Here is a 20,361-nt window from a genome sequence, read left to right on the forward strand (position 1 = left end):
TTGTTCCTACTGGTTTTGTGTTTTGCAGTTTGGAGTTTTTTGGGCTGGGCCTGGTGTATGTGGGGTGGGGGTGGGGAGATGAGGCCAAGAAGGTCAGGCTTTTTTTCTTTCTTTCTTTTTTGGTTCCCTTTGGTTTGTTCTAAGATTTTTGTTCCTTGAGTTTTTATGGAAGCTATTTTTGTGAAGTGGGAAGGACAAAGGCTCCTTCCTTCTGCTTTGGTTTTTGGCTTGGCTCTTGGTTCATTTTTTGGTCTTGTGTGCTTGTGAGGAGGTTCTGCTTGGTTTTTTTTTTTAAATCTATTATTTTACTTGAATTTTCTCTCTCTGTCTCCCCGTTTCACCATCATTAGCTGGGTTTTCCCCTCCTTTTTCTTTCTTTCTTTTTTTTTGGGGGGGGGCGTTCCACTTGTTGGCCCTTGTTTTGATCAACTTGGGATGTAAAGATTTTCTAAATAATTTGGTGTTTATAAGAAGAATGTTACTAAAACCTGACTGGGAATCCGTACTACCTCTCCAGTATCAAAGCTACATGTTGCAGAGTGGAATTTTTTCTTCAGTTAATAGCTCTGAGGAAAAATCTGACTCCCCTACTGTTATGTTATTTAATCCTAAGTAAATTTTCCTAGAAAATAGAGTTCAGCTCATGACACCCAGAATGCACCAGAGTCTGACTCAAAGTTCTTCCTCAGGACATTTTCAAAGAGTGTTTTCACATTGATTTCTGGGTAACTATCTTTGACAGCTGAAGAGAATTAATTGCTATCACTGGGGTGTCAAATAGGGGAGCTTGGCAGAAGCAACCTGTGACCTGTCTGGGAATTTCCCCATCTTTAGATGGCTGGAAAAAATTGAAACAAGAAGAAGGAACCACTTGCATCAAGCCTTTCCCACCTTGGGGAGTGAGCAGAATATGACACTTCTGAGGTGAGGGTCAGGCACACTGGATGAGTGTGCAGCTGCTTCTGAGGTAGCAGAGCGATTTTCTGGAGCATGTTAAAATTTAACTATAGTGAGTGATACAGAAGGAAAGTCTACATACTTCTGTCAGCACAACTCCATTGATGGAAGAGAAAAGCAAGGGCCTTAAGGTTTCTCTTAACACATGCATTACAAAAAAAGGAAACATAATTAAAATCATTCTACTTTTGGTAGTTAAAACTTCTTGTACATCATTAATTTAAAATCATCTTGATTTAAATTACTCTGTCTGGATAGGCAGATTACAAAAACATTCTGACTTTTGGAAAAAGAAACAAAACCTCTATGAATTTCAGTACATATATACAGGCAATTCTGAAAGCAGGTTTGATAAAGAAGTATACATATTTGCAGTGTGAATAATTTATGTAAATTTTAATGTACCTGTTTCTTGACTGTACGACAACTCATGATTTTCTCAACTACAGGACCATCAGCATCAGCAGACTCCTACAAAGAAACATATAATAGTGGTTATATATGTGTTCAAAAGTGCAGAAAAGGGGAACTAAAGTGACGGAGGTGTTTAAGCCCTGTCTCCATAAGGGACTTCTAAAATGTTTGCAGCTTTTAGTTTGGAAATTAAGATGCTAACAGGAAACTTTAGAGATATTACAAGAATTATGAAAGATGCTCCTAACAAGTTTTCTTTCCTGATGTGCAAGGAGGGGGATTTCACCAGATTCCCCATATCATTGCAGCCATATGACATAAGGGTTGCTGACCCTTAGTATAGGGGAGAGAGGTGACTTCTGGAGGAAAGGAGACCACAAATTCCTTGCAGTGGTAGGATTAAAAACAGGGGCTTTTATTCAACTTAATGGCGTTCAGATTGGGGATAGAAAAAAAAGAAGTGTCTTCTTCACACAACACAAAAGTGACTTAGTGAATCTGTTGTTGAAAACATACTGATGGCTACTAGTTTAAAAAATCTTGAAAAGGGAATGAGACAAATTCAGGGAAGACGGGTTTCTTGCCATGAAAACTACATACTGTGAGAAATGGTATACCACTAAATTGTGAATGTTTGACTGGGATGGAGAAGAAAAGAGCTTTTGCTCTCAAACCCAGGTTGTCAGTTTCCTAGACATTGGCCACTGCTGGATATAGTACAATGGACTAATTAGACACTTGGTTTAATCCAACAGGACTGCTCTTAACAAGGCTTTTTTTAGTCTTACAGAACTATGTTCTTAATTTTTAAGGAATGTCCTTAGCTTTTCACAGAATTGTGAATCTCTTAAGTCGGAAGCTGTTCAAGAACCTTAAATGTGAAAGTAATATTGATGTATCTCAGAAACATTTAACTGGAGACATCATAAAGGACATTTAACAAATAAAAACATAATTTTTCAAATGAATGCTTTAGCTAGTTCACACATTTACTAATGGTTTGTCAAGTTAGTTAAGTGAAGCAGTGATATTAAAAGACCACTACAAAAGATTGTTACAGGAATCATTTCACATTATCACCCTTCATTTTATTCAACCTATTTTATCCATCATTTACATTGCATAGAGAATAAAGCATACCCTGCTGGTTACTAGAAGACAGTAATTTCATAAAGGGGTTCTTATAGTGCCTGACAGCAGGAGACAAGCTTGAGTGGTTTATTAAGTCATAGAAGCCAGACCACTAAATTCACAGTGGTAAATTCAGTCTCCTTGGAGCCATTTTTAGGCTTTTCAGTAGAGACCATTAATTTTACTAAATTGTGTTGAATTACATATTGCAGGCTTGTAAAGAAAACCTGAATGAACACAACCCTTAAGAAGCTAAACAACTAATTTCCTTTGGCACTTTGAACTAAGCTAAGATGGAAGTCCCTTGGAAGAAAAAGCAACCCTTAAATGTTCTACATCCTAAATCACTGCAAGATTTTCAGTCTACCCTCTGTTTGATGAGCATAAATATGAACCGACCTGTTGCTCAGATTGAGAAGTATTTGAAGGAGAGTTTCTTCCACCATTATCTGCATCATCAGCCTCCTCATCTGAAATTTTGAACTCCAGGTCTTCGGTGTAACGCTTTCTCTTAACTTGTCTGCTAGAGCGCCTCTTCTGAAAAAGAAAAAAAATAGTATATGTATAGCTTTACAAGAGGAAATCATTTCTGTTTACAAAGGAAGGCAATGATTTCAAAAAAGGAAATCTACATTTCAGGCTGGGAGATGTTTCTGATTGTCAAATGAAATATAATGGAAGCTTTGTAGTAAACTACAGAAATTATATAGAGAATTGTGCTAAGTGCCAAAGGTGGTAGAAGTATACAGCAGTCTATGAATTATAGAACAATCCAAAGTTCTAAACACCCAATTTATACATTATCATAGTGAAGTAGAAGCTGTTTTCATAGAATCATAGAATCATAGAGTTGGAAGGCCATACAGGCCATCTAGTCCAACCCCCTGCTCAACGCAGGATCAGCCCTAAGCATCCTAAAGCATCCAAAAAAAGTGTGTATCCAACCTTTGCTTAAAGACTTCCAGTGAGGGGGAGCTCACCACCTCCTTAGGCAGCCTATTCCACTGCTGAACTACTCTGACTGAAATTTTTTTTCCTGATATCTAGCCTATATTGTTGTACTTGTAGTTTAAACCCATTAGTGCGTGTCCTTTTCTCTGCAGCCAACAAAAACAGCATCCTGCCCTCCTCCAAGTGACAACCTTTCATATACAAAGAGGGCTATCATGTCTCCTCTCAACCTCCTTTTCTCCAGGCTGAACATTCCCAAATCCCTCAACCTATCTTCATAGGGCTTGGTCCCTTGGCCCCCGATCATCTTCGTCGCTCTCCTCTGTACCCTTTCAATTTTATCTACATCCTTCTTGAAGTGAGGCCTCCAGAACTGCACACAGTACTCTAGGTGTGGTCTGACCAGTGCCGTATACAATGGGACTATGACATCTTGTGATTTTGATATGATGCCCCTGTTGATACAGCTCAAATTGGCATTCACCTTTTTTACTGCATCACACTGCCTGCTCATGTTTAGTTTACAATCCACAAGTACCCCAAGGTCTCGTTCACACACAGTGTTACCTAGAAGCGTATCCCCCATCCAGTAGGCATACTTTTCATTTTTCTGACCCAGATGCAGAACTTTACACTTATCTTTATTAAATTGCATCTTATTCTCATTTGCCCATTTTTCCATTGTGTTCAGATCTTGTTGAACTCTGTCTGTATCTTCTGGAGTATTTGCCAGTCCTCCCAATTTGGTGCCATCTGCAAACTTGATGAGTAGTCCCTCCACCCCCTCATCTAGATCATTAATAAATATGTTTAAAAGTTCCTGTTGCCTTATAAGGTGGGGCTGTGTATACAGCAGAATACCACTGTTCACACCATACAAGCACTGTGTAATCTTGAGACACTACTATGCCATAGTACTGAAGATCTATGTCATCTGCTCTCACTAACATGGCTCCTTCACACTGACAGTACTTTCTTCCTTAAGGAAGACATTACCACCCTCTTATTGGCTATATACAAGTGAGAGCAATGGAAAATGTTTATAGCATCTGCTACCCAAGAATATTTGTTGGTGCAATGGTTTCATGCTAGAACACTGGGTTTCTCAACTAAGGTTTTGTGAAACCCTAGGTTTTCTTGCTGGCCCTGGAAGAGTTTCTTGAATGGGTGAGTGTTAATGTATTTTTAAAATTTGTTAAACATTAATCTGGTAATATGACCATATATGACCATATAACCTCTTCCTCCAAAAATAGCCTATGATGTGCATGGAAGGGGAGGGGCTCCAGGTTAGCATGTACACTGCTATGGTTCCCAACCATATTCTGCAAGATCACACCACTTCTGGAGTTTATTGAATCTGGAAGAATGTTTCAACAGTAAAATAATTGAGAAAGGCTGTAAACACTTTCTGAAGTAATACAGATGAAGGAAAATTGTCCCTATATATATATATATATATACATATGCTTATATTTTGATTCTTTTTTTCTTTCTTTCTTTCTTTTTTGCTTTGTCAGAGGACATACACTGGAGATAAAGTCCATTTGACTACTCTGTTTCTTCTCTGAATGCCACAATATTGTCAACACTTTTTCTATATTATTTCTATCTTTAAAAGCTGCCTTGAAAACTAAACATTTTTAACACAAAATCATATTTTTAGAGCTGCTCCTAGAATGGAAGTCAGAAGAGAACTGAGCAGGAAGGTGCTTGCTTCCCCCTTAGGGATGAACACTGAATCAAAATTCTCCTACTGGGAGTGACAATTCTGGTGCTAATTTATTAGAATACTAGGGGCAAAGCCCGTTGTCTCCAAGAATACAACGGGCGCTAGAGCTTGGCAGTGGGAAGAGGAAGGGGAGGAGTTGTCCAGTCTGTAAGGGCATGGGGTTGTCATGTGTGTTGTGTGGGAGGTTGTGGTGGCATGGTGGCAAATGAGGCCATGGGTGTGGAGATATGGGTGTCAAGAACCTGTGGTGTGGAATGTTCGTTGATTGTGGGAGATGACTGGCCACTGGGAATTGTGGCACAGTGGTTACAGATGAGCTTTCCAGAGCCATGTCCTCAGATATGTGAAGGGAAAATCAGACTGGAGACTCTTCTTAGGGGAAGATTACATGGCAACCAATTCCCCCCAGTTCTGCGTCATTTCTCTTCTTGTGTGAATTAGGCCACATTCACCGAAATGCCCCTCTGCCCTAATACACATAGGGTAGTCACAGTACTCAGGTGTCCACCCTGTTCCTTCTGTCTCCCATATTTTCACTGTTGGTAAAATGTTATGTGCCCACATGCTTCTTTCATGGTTGTTCCTTAGAAGAACGGATTTTTGTACCCTATTGCTTACTACCCAAAGGAGTCTCAAAGCGGTTTACAAACACCTTTTCCATTTGTCTCTCCACAATAGTCAACCTGTGAGGTATGTAGGGTTGTGAGAGATCTGAGAGAACTGGGAATGGGCTGCAGTGACCCAGCAGGCCTCAGGTGTCTCAAAGCATTTTCCAATCGTCTTCCCCTTCTCTCCCCATAGCAGACTCCCCATGAGGGAGGTGGGGTAGCGAGCCTCACAGGGAAGCTGGCAACCCTAAGAGGAAGACTGTCTGTGCACAGCAGTCTTGACCTTAGTAAGGTTTTTAATACTGTTTTTTTATTTGCCAGGCCAAGGTTATTTGCCAGTTACTATTTCAGTTACGATGTGTCTCCAGCCATTTACTTGTTCTCTATTTAGTTTCAGGCTGTAAATATTTATTTAGATCTTCCTGCACTTTCCAGACTCACAGGACTGATGCTGGTCTGCCTGTTTGCGCCCCAGAATACAAACAGTTGCTGATAAGGGCTGGCCATAACCCATAGGCCAGGAGGGACACTCCTGCACCACTCCCTACCAACTGCAGGAAAAAATGGCTCATTTGAAGGCTGGACTCTGAGGCATTGTACGATTTTGAAGTCCCACCTCCAAATCTCCAGGAATATTTCCAACCCAGGGGTAGCCAACCTACAGGTGTGGCCTGGAGAGCTCCTGGAATTACAGCTCCCCAGGCATAAAGGGCTACTTTGGACAGGGTTGTGGTAGACAAGAAACATTTAAGGCTTCCAGCACAGGTTGTTGTTGAATTGAAAGACTTGAGGCCTACTGCACAGGGTTGTTGTACAGATGAAACAGGAGACAAAAGAGCCAGCTTCCTCTGCAGAATAACGCTGTGCAGTGGCCTCAAATCTGCAGAGAGTTGCAAAGAAGAAAGACACATGGCTTGGCTGTGTCTAACCTTCAGGCAGAGCAGTATTTTAAGTGAGAAGGGGCTTTTCTGTAGCCTCCCTGTCAGGCAATTGTTTGGCAGAAGGGGAAAGTCCCCCCCCCCAAAAAAAGGAAGGCCCTCAGGCTCCCCTTCATTGATCTTGGAAAGGCTTCCCTCCCCTCAGTCAGGGCCTGTCAGAGGCTCCTTCGCAGCAGGCCTGAAGTGGGGGGGGGTAGGGGGATCACTCTGCAGCCTCCTGACAGCTCTGTCAGGGTTCTGAGGCAATTTGCAGTTGGACATGGCAGTTAGGACAGCCTTGGGGCGAAAAGGGCTGGCGCAGCCTGTCCAAGCCTCTGTTCCCATCCCCCTTGGCAGCCCTACTGACCTCCTCTCCCTGCAGTGGTCAGGAGCAGACTGGCAGCCAGACTGGGCTGTGTGAATGGAATTTTGGTCTGTCCTGGTGAGGGGCCAATAGGAAGGCACTTTGCGCGCCTCCCCATTGGCTGCTTGGCCCTGGATGGGCCCTCTGAGTTTTTATCCTGGACAGGGACCGCCCTAACTCCTCCCCAGGTGGCCTTACTCTTTTATTTAATAGGACCCTGTCCTATTTAAAGATTTGGAATCTACTTCTGCGCAGACCCTATATGTGGATTTACATGAAGACCACAAAGAATACTTTCTGTTTAAAACAGATCCTTGCCATTCACATATTTACACGTTTACTTATTAGTGGTCTGCAGCCAAACCATGTGATGATCCTAGTCTTGAGTACGACTCCTACACATGTGGGGAGAGCAAAAACTAACACACTAGACCACTATCTTGCGTCTGTATGACTCTAAACAGTATCTATGCTGGGAGGGAAGTGTGCATGTTGGGTGAGTTTCATGGTACTTATCTTGCCAGCCTAGACAGGTATTCTCACATGGTGGTGTTCGTTTGCAGCACTGTAGCTTGCCTTAGACAGACTGATGACAAGCCAAGATACTGCTACACAACTAAAATCTAAAATTAAAAATATGGGCATACACTTTAAAAAATGGGCATAGCACTTAAAAAATGTAAAGTAGGCACCATGCAAGCCTCAAAGGAGTGGGCATTCAAAAGAAAAGGTGCTACCCACAGAAAAACGTCCTAATTCTAGTCACCTCACACCTTATCTTTGAAAGTGGGAGGCAGCCGATGTGCTTTTTAATCCCCTGCTATATCAGACTTCTCTGTTTTCCAGTTGTCTCCCACTATAGCTTGATATGGTCAATACTAGCCAGAAATTGCCTCCAAATCATGCTTTTAATCATAGTTTCAAGTGGAGTTGCAATTTATGATTTAGAAATAATCCTGATACTCTGTGGGGACACTCTGAACTGCTTGTTTTGTAATGCTACATCTTAGCTGAGACAGTCAGTAAATACACATTGCTAATGACAGGGATTGGTGTGTTCATGCAAGTGTTGATGGGGTCCAGAATGGTACTACAAGTTGAGTTCTAGCAGAAAGCTCACGGGAAAAGTCAACTCAATAGTATAAGGTAGTGAAAAAATATGCTGATGAATTTTTCTGAGGAAAAAATTGAGGAATTATCATAAGGACATTACTTCAAACTGATAATGTGATAAATTACATTAATTCTTAATTGGAAATATAAACACACACTGTGCTCCTCTTTCCCTCTCTCCCTATTCTACCTCAAAAAGTTCAAGTAAAGAGCTAATTCAGTGCAACGCCAAACTACTATGATTCCTATTTTTTAAATCATATTAATATTTCTCCCAAGAACAATTCACAAGCTTAACAACATAGTAAAGGTAACTTGTTTTTCACACACATTTACACTGTGCTCAGTTATTGGGCTTAAACAATTGAACAATGGTACTACCTGAACTCCTGCATCATCTTCCTCCTCAGGGTGTGGTGATCCTGATGGTGTCTTTTCTAAATCGGAATTTTCAGAACCTTCTTTTCCCTTGTTGACCTTTTTCTTCACAGCACTGGATTCTGATTCTGATTTCTTGCTACTAAAATATAAACATCCTTGATCAGATCTTGAATGAACAAAAACTCTTATATCACACAGAATGAAATTAATTTGCAAATACCTCCCTTTTGGCTGTTTTCAACACACTGACCTTATTAACATGTTGAAATGAATTATATGCATAATCACCATTGCTAATAGTTGTGATATATCTTTCCATTCACTTCATACATTTAACTACTATAGACTACATAAATCCATAAACAACTCTCTATGCTAACTCAATGGACAGTGGTCAAAGGAAAAATAAACATTTCACAGAAAAGCTCAAAGGCAGGGTTGCCAGCTCCAGGTTGGAAAGTTTGAGGTGGAGTCAGAGGAGGGGGGGGGGTTGTAGAAGAGAATGGTAGAGTGCCATAGAGTCTGCCGTCCAAAGCAGTCATTTTCTCCAGGTGAACTGATCTCTGTTGCCTGGAGATTGGCTGTTATCCCAGGAAATCTCCAGTCATTACCTGGAGGTTGGCAAAGCTACTCAAGGGCCTGATCTTGGATGAACTTAGTATTAAGTTGTATAAAAGCAACCTTTGGTTGTATGTACTCTCTCTCTCTCCTCCCCCCCCCTCCTCTTGCATCTCCTTTATTTCTAAAGTGAGTATCCCAAGGCCAAGTATACTGAGTTCACAAACAGGGCATGACAGGGTGCAGGAGATCCAGAAAGAAAGGGCTTGCTCTCTTCAAACTAACAGGATGCAGGGCTTCATGCTGCCAGGAAAGAGCAGCAAGAAACTAGGGACCCCTGTCTACTGGAACAGTCAGGATTTTACTTTCAACATACCAAAAGCATGCAAGATTTCATGGGCAATTTTTTTTAACAAAAAAAGAATGCTGAACATGCCAAATGTGTACATGCTGAAGCATTGGCTTAAATGGTTTAGTGTTACAAATACTATCCTCATACCCTTTTCTCAAGATTTTTGTACTATGAATATAGTACACATGAATAATCAAGTCAATTTCTTTTACAACATTTGGCAAAACCAAGACAAATAATTGTGGAGTCAATTTTGAACAAATGAAAAGTCACAACTGCTTCAGAAACTGCACTATAACAAACAATATTTACTATTCAGTTACAACCACAGTTTCTGATATAGTTGTGATTTTAGTTTGCCAAATATTTCAGTGGAATACAGCCTAAATATTCCAACTTGGTGTTTTTTTGGGGGGGGGGAGGAAACAAGGCAAGTGAATTTGATCATTTAAAAATAAAAAAATATTGATCAAGCTATACTTTGCTTTAGAGTTATTGTAAGCTTCTGTGTATTATTGCAATATAATATTACATAAGCCCATTCACAGAAGATTTAAAATGTCGGTAATTTCAGAAATTCAAATTATGAACACTGAACATATATATTTTAAAACCTGTAATGTCTAACATCATTACAGACACTATAGAAGACAAATAGTTTTTAAAGAAAAACGAATCTGTACAACAGTTCCCTTTCCAGCCATCCTAGTGTATATACAACACATGGACAGAAGTCTCCCCTACTATGAGGCTCCATTTCCAGCATTTATTTCCGCTCTAACTGCCACAAATTATACAATACTACAGCTGAACACTGGGCCCCTTTCCTTTCATCTGCACGCCAAGAGCAATCAGATTACCCTGGTAACCAGTGGTCACATGACCAGCACCTGCTCTTTTGGCTGGATGCCACTGACTAAAGCCATCTGCTTCCCTCAATCAGCTTTCAAACATTCTCAACACCTGCGCTGCAGCATTTTGTGGTTTCTTTTATCAAATCAGTGCAAAACTGCTTCCCAAACTTTACATATTTCTCAAATTTGTTTAAATCAAAGGTAAGCCTGTTGCAGTTGAACTGCTGCCAGGTAAAGCAAGTTGACAGGCTAGTGCTTTTTACAAGTGACCTCTATAAATCAGAGCTAAGCATACAGTATAATTTAATAGCAGTTAGGGTACACTGAGCGCACCTTCAGCACATGAGTAACAGGCTTAACGTATTCAAGAACAGCACAGGCCAGCTCTGATTTTTAAAAAGTCAATTTGCAGAAAGGCTGGAATGTGCTAATGATTTCTATTGTTTAAGACATACAGAATCTCCAAGTGCCTAGAACACAAGAGACTTTGTACAAACCAGGAAGCCAAGTGTGGAATCTGTAACATCTGTATCTGTACAAAGATTTTTTTTCAAACACCCCTAATCTTTCCTGTTTATAATAACAAGAGTCTGGTAATATAAGTCATTTTCAACCTGTGCAATGCAATGATAGAGTTTCTCATATTAAAATATATACATGGGTCTTCCAATATATTCCTGATAAATAAAATCAATGCATTCATACACAAAAATGCACATAATTTATATAAGAACAAGGCAACAGTTCCATGAGATTTTTCCAGTTCCAATTTCAGATGAATAGCCGAACCCAAGAGACCCCTGCATTTAGTAAAATGTTTTAAAGGACATGATTCACTGCAGAAGACTGTCATTATTTATTAATCAAATTTCTATACCACCCTTCCACAGGGGCTCGGGGCGGGCTTACAATCTCAACTGGTGGTTGAGAACATCTACTGCCTACAACAATGAAATTATACAGACCTCTCCATTTTCAAAAGCAACACACATGAGTTCCTAGCCATATTCAAAATTTCGTATTATATACCGTACATTTAAAAGCATATTCCATAACTGCAGTTGTGCAAATAAACTCATAACCATACTCCAAACTTATCCTTCTGAGAATCTTGGAGACTGTTTCACTGTTACACTTTCAAAAAACCCTACACCAGTAGCTTTCTGACACTTAAAGACCAACCTTTTGTTAATATTTTGATTTTTAATTAAAACATACACATCATCAGGTATCATTTCAGATTTCAACTTAAATACCAATTCAACATTTCTCCCTATGCTCAACCATTGACAAGTATGGCACACACACTCAAAAGGAAGCACTAGCAAAATGGCAGTATGACAAAATAAGGTTACTGATATAAAACAACAGAAGGGAGATATAAGGCAAGCAAAGCATAAAGAAAGCAGCACTACAGAAAAAAGATGTAATCAGGAAATACAAAAGCAACCATCACCAAAATGCAGTTCAAACTATGCAATGAACAGTGAAAACAAGCTTTCAGTGCTACGGGACAATTACAATAAATGTAATAAATTTTAATTTGGGATTTCTACCCTACAGGATCTCAAAAACTGACAGCCTTTCATCATCATTATAAAACTAAAGCAAAAAACGCTAAAGATATATAATGTATAGATTTAAACCATCTATATTAAAGCATAACAGAGATAAAAATTTAACATTACTGAAATGACAATCAAGTTCAAAAAGCTGTGCATTAATCCTGTTCTAGGGTTGCATTTCACATGGCTGGAGAGAATGTTTGTGTCATATATATAAATATATACACACACACACACACACACAAGCTTATGGATGATGCCATGTGGGTATTTCCCACACAACTATTGCATTTTCAGTGGGGTGCTGTTTAATCTGGAAAGGCCCAAGCAGCTGCAAAATTTTTCTCCTCCCCATACACACACAGTCTTATACTCTCCCTGCTAGGTGCATGACAGAATACCATGGACAACCAAGTTCTACATGGTTCAGTGAGTGAGTGATGAGAATCCTGCTTGCAAGGAAAAAGAAAAAATGTGCATCACCTGAACCCAAATTCTACAACATCCATTAAGTGTTTAGCATTATATAAATTATCTTAGCACAAAAGTTCTATACCAGGTATCCCTGATGTGGTGCCCATGGGAGCCATGATGCTTGCCAATATCTTTTCTGGCACCCACTATTTTAGAAAGTGTGGGGCCCAGGTAGGGCTTTTGCCCGGCAAAAAAATTTGATTGGCTATGCAGGTTTTTAAAAATGTTGCTTTGGTATCAGCTGCCGCTACAGCACAAAAATCTTCACTGTTTGAAGAAAATAAAAATGGTAATTATTTTTGGTTGGCTCTGCTTTCTTCCAATGGAAGCCATTTCGTGGCTGTTTATACCATGCCATGTCAGAATTTCAAAGTTGTCTGCAGTCTCAAAAAGGCTGTGTACCCCTGTTCTATAAACCAGACCTTCACCAATCATTAATTTCTCAACTGCAATTTAACTTATTCACAGTTCACAGCCTGACTACATGTTGTGGCTACCCCAAGCACATGACCCTCCCCTTCTGGGCATTCAGTCAGTGGGTGGAAAGAGAGAGCTGTTATGAGCATGCTGGCTCTGCCCCCTGCCTCTTCACAACCATCTCAACATGAGCAACTGCTGCTGGATGAGTCATGTGACTCAGTCCTGCTGCTGGGTCTAGACAAGTTGTCTGGTGGGCATCTGGTTGGTACCCCTGCTGCTGTGCAACTTGTCTGAAAGGGCTCCTGGCTGGCCACTGGAGATCTGGTTATCTATGCAACTTGTCCTGCTGTTGGAAAGTTGTGTGACACAGCAGATGGCAGTAGTTGCCTTTTGCTCAGCTGACCAGTCCAGTGGCAATGCTGCAGCCAAGACTGGCGCTGCACATAATTTACCTTAGTTGAGCCTTGCTCCAATGGACCGAGGTGGTAGAGAATGGAAACAGGCAGGGGAGGGGCCTTTTTCAAGGCCATTTTGGTCTCTAAGTCTGCCCTGTCAATATTTGTGGATTTTGCCATTTACAGTGATCCTGGGAACAAATGCCCTGCAAACAACTATGGTCAACATAGAGCTCATCACTACCTTTCCAGCTGAGCATGAATTACTTTTTAGAAAGTGGGTGGAGCGATGTGGGGCTTCTGAAGAGAACACATACATGAACTTACTAAAACGATGCAATTTGCATTCTGCTAATGTTATACTTCCTATTAGCCTTTCACCTTTTCTTCTTTAAAGAATACATGAGAAAGGCAGTAGATACAAATGATATAGTAGCAAAACTTTTTAATAATCTGTTCCCTCCACCATGTAGAAGAAAAATATTGCTGGAATTCCCTGACTTTCCATTCTTCTATTTTATAAGAAATTGGAAGGAAAAACAACAGCCCAAGGCTGAGAAATGATGACAAGCACTACTTAACTCTATATATGACATCTTTGTGCTCAGGCCAATGACTACCAAGGAGGAGAAAAAGCAATCTTGTTAGCATTTTCCTCTCTTGTTACTACATGGGTTCTACTGCCTCAGATACATATGAGCCTCACATAAGGGCACAACACAAACACAGAAACCGGAGGGTTAGTGGACCTTCAAGAATATCCTAGTAGGGATCTGAAGAGTGGGGTTGTCAGGCAGAATCTGGCAAGGCAACTGGTGGGGGGGCTGGGGGAGAGGAAAGGCAGTATATTGGAAGAAAGATTAAAACAAAAAATAAAGCCTCACCAGATTACTATTCTGTGAAGATTCAGGGGGGTAGCGGGTTACAGTGGATGAGCACTGTGAGTGTCCTGCATAGTGCAGGGGGTTGGACTAGTTGACCCAGGAGGTACCTTCTATGATTCTACTACAATCTAAAGTAAGATTACCACAGAGTTTCTGAAAATTCCCAGAGCTACCATTGTCAATTGGAGAAATGAGAACCCAACTGAGAGGGGAGGGGAGAAATTGGTGGAAATCAGCACAACTTTATATGTAAGTATTGGTTCTCGAAAAAAGCACTGACAATTGGAATGCACAAAAGTCACCAGAATTTACAGTCTATAATCCATAGTTATATAAATCTGCTCTGATTTTTCAGTCTCAAAATCCATACAGAATTATAAGACACCAAGAAACAGGGTATATGGACTACTTGGCCATTTAAGTGAAATTCTGGGGAAACCTAAAATTATTTTTCTTAATCTTCATCTTGTTTACTATTAACCCTCATTAATTTATCTTACGATTAAATACTGTGAGAGAAGAAAAGTTCTAGGTGATGTGGTGAGCCCCAAAGCAAGCTACAACCATACCACACTGTCCTTTCTTGATTTCACTACATCTCTCAGGAAGATTTCTGGCTGAATTCAATATTGATCACCACAGGAACTACAGCTCCCAATGATCTTCTGCCCTCTTTCAAAGACTTCTCTGCTGGGTTTCACAGTTTCCATGTTTAAAAGCAGAAACATTTTAAAACAGCCAAATAAACTTGTCAAAACATTGGGCAACAGCAGGAATTATGTAGAAAACTGTACTTGCTTCAGGAAGAAGGAAAACAAACAGCATCTCTTGCTGGATGCAGTCTTTGGGTCTTTATGCTTTGGAATTTGTATTCCAGATCACTGACTCCTGATAACTCCTAAAGTAATTCTCCTGAAGGTGGGGTTTCCTTCATTTCCTTCATTTGTTTTTCTTATTGGCACTACAGTCAGAGTTAGCAGTCAAAAAAACCTGATCAGCACCGAGTTCTCATGTAAATCTGGTTTCTACAACATACCAAACTATCTTTAAAAAGGTTTTCTGTGCATGCAGCACAAGGGATCTGAATATAAGGAAACAAACAGAAGATATGTAAGGAGACTGTAGCAGAAGGTGAACAATCTTTCAATTTGTGAAGCTGTTTTTATAGTTCTGGACCACATTCAAGTACTGAGAACATGCTATGAATTTGGGGTACTTTTTGATTGACAGAGCTATGTTTATAGGATACAAGGGAAAGAGAAAAATAGTCAAGTCACTTTTTTAAATGTTACAGCACATATTTTTTTTAATTCTTTGACAACTTTTTCATCTAGTTTTAGAACTAGACAATTAGATTAAATCAAATTTAATATCATTTTTAGCACCACACATAGAAGACAATCCTAAAAAGAGTTAGTCTCAGCTGCATGGTCAAGCCTATACTTCATTGATGCAATCCTAGGGAAAGTAGCACTCTTCTAAATCTCTGACTTCGGTGGATTTAGCCGTGTGTGATTCTGTTTGGAACAGTTTAACTCTCACACAAGTAAGAACTACAGTAGCAACAATAACAGCATCAACAGCACCACGGGAGGTGATGGTACTGCTTTACTCTGCTCTGGTTCGGGCTCACTTGGGAGTACTGTGTTCAGTTTTGGGCACCCCAATTGAATAGGGATGTTGACAAACTGGAACGTGTCCAGAGAAGGGCAACAAAGATGGTGAGGGGTTTGGAGACCAAGACATATGAAGAAAGGCTGGGGGAGCTTGGTCTGTTTAGCCTAGAGAGGAGACGACTGGGAGGGATTCTGATAACCATCTTCAAGTATTTAAAGAGGTGCCATATGGAGGATGGAGCAGAATTGTTCTCTCTTGCCCCAGAGGGACAGACCAGAACGAATGGGATGAAATTAATTCAAAAGAAATTCCATCTAAACATCCGGAAGAAGTTCTTGACAATTAAGAGTGGTTTCTCAGTGTAATAGGGTTACTTGGGAGGTAGTGGATTCTCCATCTTTGGAAATTTTTAAACAGAGGCTAGATAGCCATCTGACGGAGAGGCTAATTCTGTAAAGGCAAAGGGGTGGTAGGTTACAGTAGATGAGCGAGAGGGATGTGAGTGTCTTGCATAGTGCAGGGGGTTGGACTAGATGACCCATGAGGTCCCTTCCAACTCTATTATTCTATGATTCTATGATTCTAATAGCTAATAAAAAATCTCATGTAGGATACGTCAATATGCATGAGAGTATGAGGCTCACTCCAGCCACCCTGATGTGTGGCTAACGAAAAGTAGGGCTGGGTCAGTGGTCAACTGACAGATCAAGTATTACTAACTGCTTATTTGCAGATCATAGTTAAATATTCTATAGAATGAAGAATGCTATGATACAGGTTGCAGTTTATTTTTTTACTGTGTCATTTTGTTTTGGTTTATAATAGATGCAATCATTTTTCCTTTATTTCTGTTATAATTTCATTTGAAATAAAATGTATCAGGAAAATGACCTGATAAGAAAGAGTTAACACTCTCCTGCCATTCCATTCTTCTCCTTTAACTGCAGCCTCCTGTAGCTGTAACATTAAAAAAATCAGAACAAATAATCACAATGGCACACATAATGTTTAGCTACTGCTATTGTTAAAATAGAAGTTTCTGGATAGTTTTCAAAGCCAACTCCATATACAGCACATTACAGTAGTATAACCTGGATGTTGGCAGAGTATGTATCACTACATCCAAATTATATTTTTAAGAACAGCTGCAGTTGCTGCAATCAGAAGAATAAAAGGTACTATGCACCATGAATGAGACCAACACACCGAAGTTACCGTACTAATCTTTGGAAGTCATGGTAGGTTGGCTCAAGCAGATTTGGCTGAAGTTAAATACAGCTAAGATGGAGGTATTCTGGCTGGGTCAACATACCCCCAAAGGGTATGTTGATAGGGTTCAGCTAACAACGTCTGTAACTCTTGATAGGGTTCAGCTAACAACGTATGTAATTTTCAAGAATCTGGGTGTGACTCTGGATGCCTCATTATCCATGGAGGCCCAGGTCAAAAATGTCACCCACCAAGCTTTTATAATTTCTGCCAGGCAGAACAACTAGCACCTTAGCTGTCAACATCCGACCTAACCACGATGATTCTATGCAATGGTCACTTCCAGTCTAGATTACTACATCTCACTCTATGCAGGGGCTACTCTGGAAGCTGCTCCAAAAGCTCCACCTGGTCCAGAACACAGCTGCAAGGGTTCTTACTGGGACTCAATGGAGAGCCCATATTCAAACTGTGCTCTCCCAGATATACTGGCTCCAGATTGGTGACCGGATCAGATTTGATGTATTGGTTCTTCTTTTTAATTTTGTAAACCATTTGGGACCTTTGTATCTGCAGAACCGCCTCTCTCATTATGCCCCCCATAGAACATTATGATCATGTGAGAAAAATCTGCTAATGGTCTCCAGCCCCAAGGAGGTCAAACTAGTCTTAACCAGAGCCATTGCTTGTTCAGCCCTGGCTCCAGTCTGGTGTAATGCTCTGCTGAATGAGATCACAGTCCTGTCAGATCTTCAAGAGTTCTGCAGGGGGCAGAACTATGGTTAAATCCTGAAGTAATAACTAAAACTGTTGGCCTCTCTGTCTGACCCTACCAGGCTGACACCTGCATTGCAGTTTGCTGAATGATTCCCCCCCCCCCATCCATGAAAGACAGCACAATGGGCAATTTTAATATTAAACATTTTAATATATTAACTTTGATATTTAATTTGTTTAAAGTTTACTTAATTTAGCTATTCATTTTAAGTTTACTATATATGGAAATATATCAAATTAAAGTCTATAGGCCTGTCTATTGAGCTCTTGGAAAACCTTGACGAGAACCAAGCTTATAATACCATCAGGCAACGAATCCCGGATATTGACTATCAGAATACTGTCACTGGAGCACGCAGAACATGCTCTCTCATCTTTTTTGAAATCTATCCCCTAGTAAGAAGGATTTCGGAATACTTTACATCTTTAAAATCGCCTTCCCTGAAGCGTTTTTTAATGCTAGGAAGGCTAAACATCCTACCAACAGCAATGACTAAAGGCCGATATGCCAAAATCCCATATGGCGACAGAGTCTGCTCATGTCCTGCAAAGAAACCTGAGTCAGTGGAACACGTTCTCCTCTTCTGTGAGCAACACAACCATCTCAGACAACAGTACATATATCCTCTCATGTGGGCGGTCCCTCGACAGCAGTGCACTTTCTTTTACTGGATCACAATCCTCAAGTAACCGAAGGCATCGCAAAATTCCCCCACAAGATTTTCTCTAAATTGCAAAATAAATAAACATCTCAGTCTTGACTAGACTGGACCGAACAGCAGTTTGCTGGCTCCTGTCTATTCCATTTATATCCCGAGGTTCAGGGCTTCCACATGCCTATGACATCCAGCTCTTAAGGAGAAAAAGAGCTAGGCATCATCCACATATTGGTTGAACCTTACTCCAAAATCTCTGACCTTCTCTCACAGTGGTTTCATGTAGATGTTAAACAGTACAGGGACAAGACAGATCCCTACAGGATCCCATAGCATACATGGCACAGAGCCAAGAAACAGACTGCTGCACCATCTCCCTGAGGTGGTCAAATACAAGCAAAGCCAGCAAAGAACAATGCTTCTCACTCTCCAGAAGCATATGCTCTTTGATGGTATCAGTAGCTGCTGACAGTTCCAGTAGAATTAAAAGGGACACACTCCCCTAATAGTGATGATCAGTCCCAGTGTCCAGGGGCATTTCTATCACAAGCCCAGGCTTGAATTAAAATGGGTTTTGATCAATGTTTCTTAGCCTGTGGGTTGGGACTCAAAAGTGGGTCACAAGCCAGCTCTCCCTAATGGCTCCTACTGTTCTTTGCATCCTTTTTCTTTCCTCCTTGTCATCTTCTCACAATCTCATCTGCTCCTCCTCCTTTGTGACAATAATGAGGGATAAAAGACTCTTGCGCAGCCCAGTGCAGTGCCTCACTGCCCTCTACCTGCTGCGGGAGGTGTACTACACCGAGTCTCTTGCTGTCAAGCCATCCACCATATTTGCTTATCCCTTCAATTCTGTGCCCCTCAAGCACACCTCTTCAAACTCTGGCTCTTGCCCAGTTGACAAAGGAGGAGAAAGAGGACCAGTGGTTTACATAATCCATCCCTTCCCAGACTACATAAAGCTGACAGCCATCACTTGCTCAGAGACCAAAACTGTTGTCTACTGGGTTGTAGTTATTTAGGTCATCAAGCTCCAGAGACATATTCTCAAGGAGGTATCACACTTTTCAGAGTAGTTGGAATGATATCCTCCAAAGAGAGGATGTTGAAGTCTGGCATGTACTAAAGGACCCTGAAAACTGGGCACTATATTATTCATATCAAACTTCTGAGGTACATTTTATCAGAAAAAAACTTCCTTCCTGCCATGGCAATGCTAAGTTCATTTCAGAAGACTATGGAAAGTAAATAAAGTATATCATATACTCACCCACCCACCATCCCAAGAAAGGACTCACCTCATTTGACTCCAACTGCCACCAATAAGCCCTCCAGGCCCATTAATGGTTACTTTGGAAGGGGGTAAATCCACCTGACTATAAAAGGGAGGGTTTTAAAAATAAAATAAAATAATAATTTAAAAATCCCAACACACCATGGCACTCCTTGGGTGCACCAACAGCACACTAGTGTACTCCAACAAAATGGTTGATAATTCCTTGGTTAGAGTTCTAATATAACTAAAGGAAAAGAAGAAAAGCCATGATAAGTTCAGGGGAGCCCATACCAAATAGCATGATACAACCTTTGGAGTATTCAGCACAATGTATCCTTTAGGCTCAGAAAGCTCACAGTATAAATGCATTCTGGCAAACTAAAGAAAGGTCTGGAACACTACCCTACCTATGCACAGAAGGCTGGATACCACCCACAATCAAGCTAAGGTGACTCAGAATTTACCTTTAACTTAATATATTTATGTATTCTTATCATTGATTTATTTTCATCTTATATGTAATACTTCAACTGACCAAGATACCATATGATATGTCTCTGACTAGTTTGAGAATTGTTGACAGATTAATGATTTAACCTATATATCCACAAAAACACAATTAAACTATAAGCACTACAGGACAGATTTCTCAGCCTCTGGTACTGCCTGGCACACAAGAGCAAGTTTCTTTCATAGATGCTATACTGCTTCAAACAGAATCTCCATTACCTCAAAAACTAAAGTGAGTTCAGGCCT

At 40.4% G+C, this 20,361-nt stretch overlaps 1 protein-coding gene across 10 annotated transcripts in view; it reads right to left on the reverse strand.

Annotated features, from left to right (window-relative positions):
- Positions 1-20,361, reverse strand: part of CHD7 (chromodomain helicase DNA binding protein 7) — a 178,538-nt gene that overhangs the window by 61,801 nt on the left and 96,376 nt on the right. For 9 of the 10 annotated variants that reach the window (XM_077352324.1, XM_077352327.1, XM_077352319.1 and 6 more), the window contains 3 exons: positions 8,569-8,707; positions 2,902-3,039; positions 1,363-1,428 (listed from right to left, as the gene is read on the reverse strand). In XM_077352324.1, coding sequence (XP_077208439.1) covers positions 1,363-1,428; positions 2,902-3,039; positions 8,569-8,707 — 343 coding nt within the window. The remainder of the gene's footprint in view (positions 1-1,362; positions 1,429-2,901; positions 3,040-8,568; positions 8,708-20,361) is intronic. The other variant, XM_077352326.1, reaches the window with a different exon arrangement.

This window comes from Paroedura picta, chromosome 9, assembly GCF_049243985.1.
Source record: "Paroedura picta isolate Pp20150507F chromosome 9, Ppicta_v3.0, whole genome shotgun sequence".
NCBI lineage: Eukaryota > Metazoa > Chordata > Lepidosauria > Squamata > Gekkonidae > Paroedura > Paroedura picta.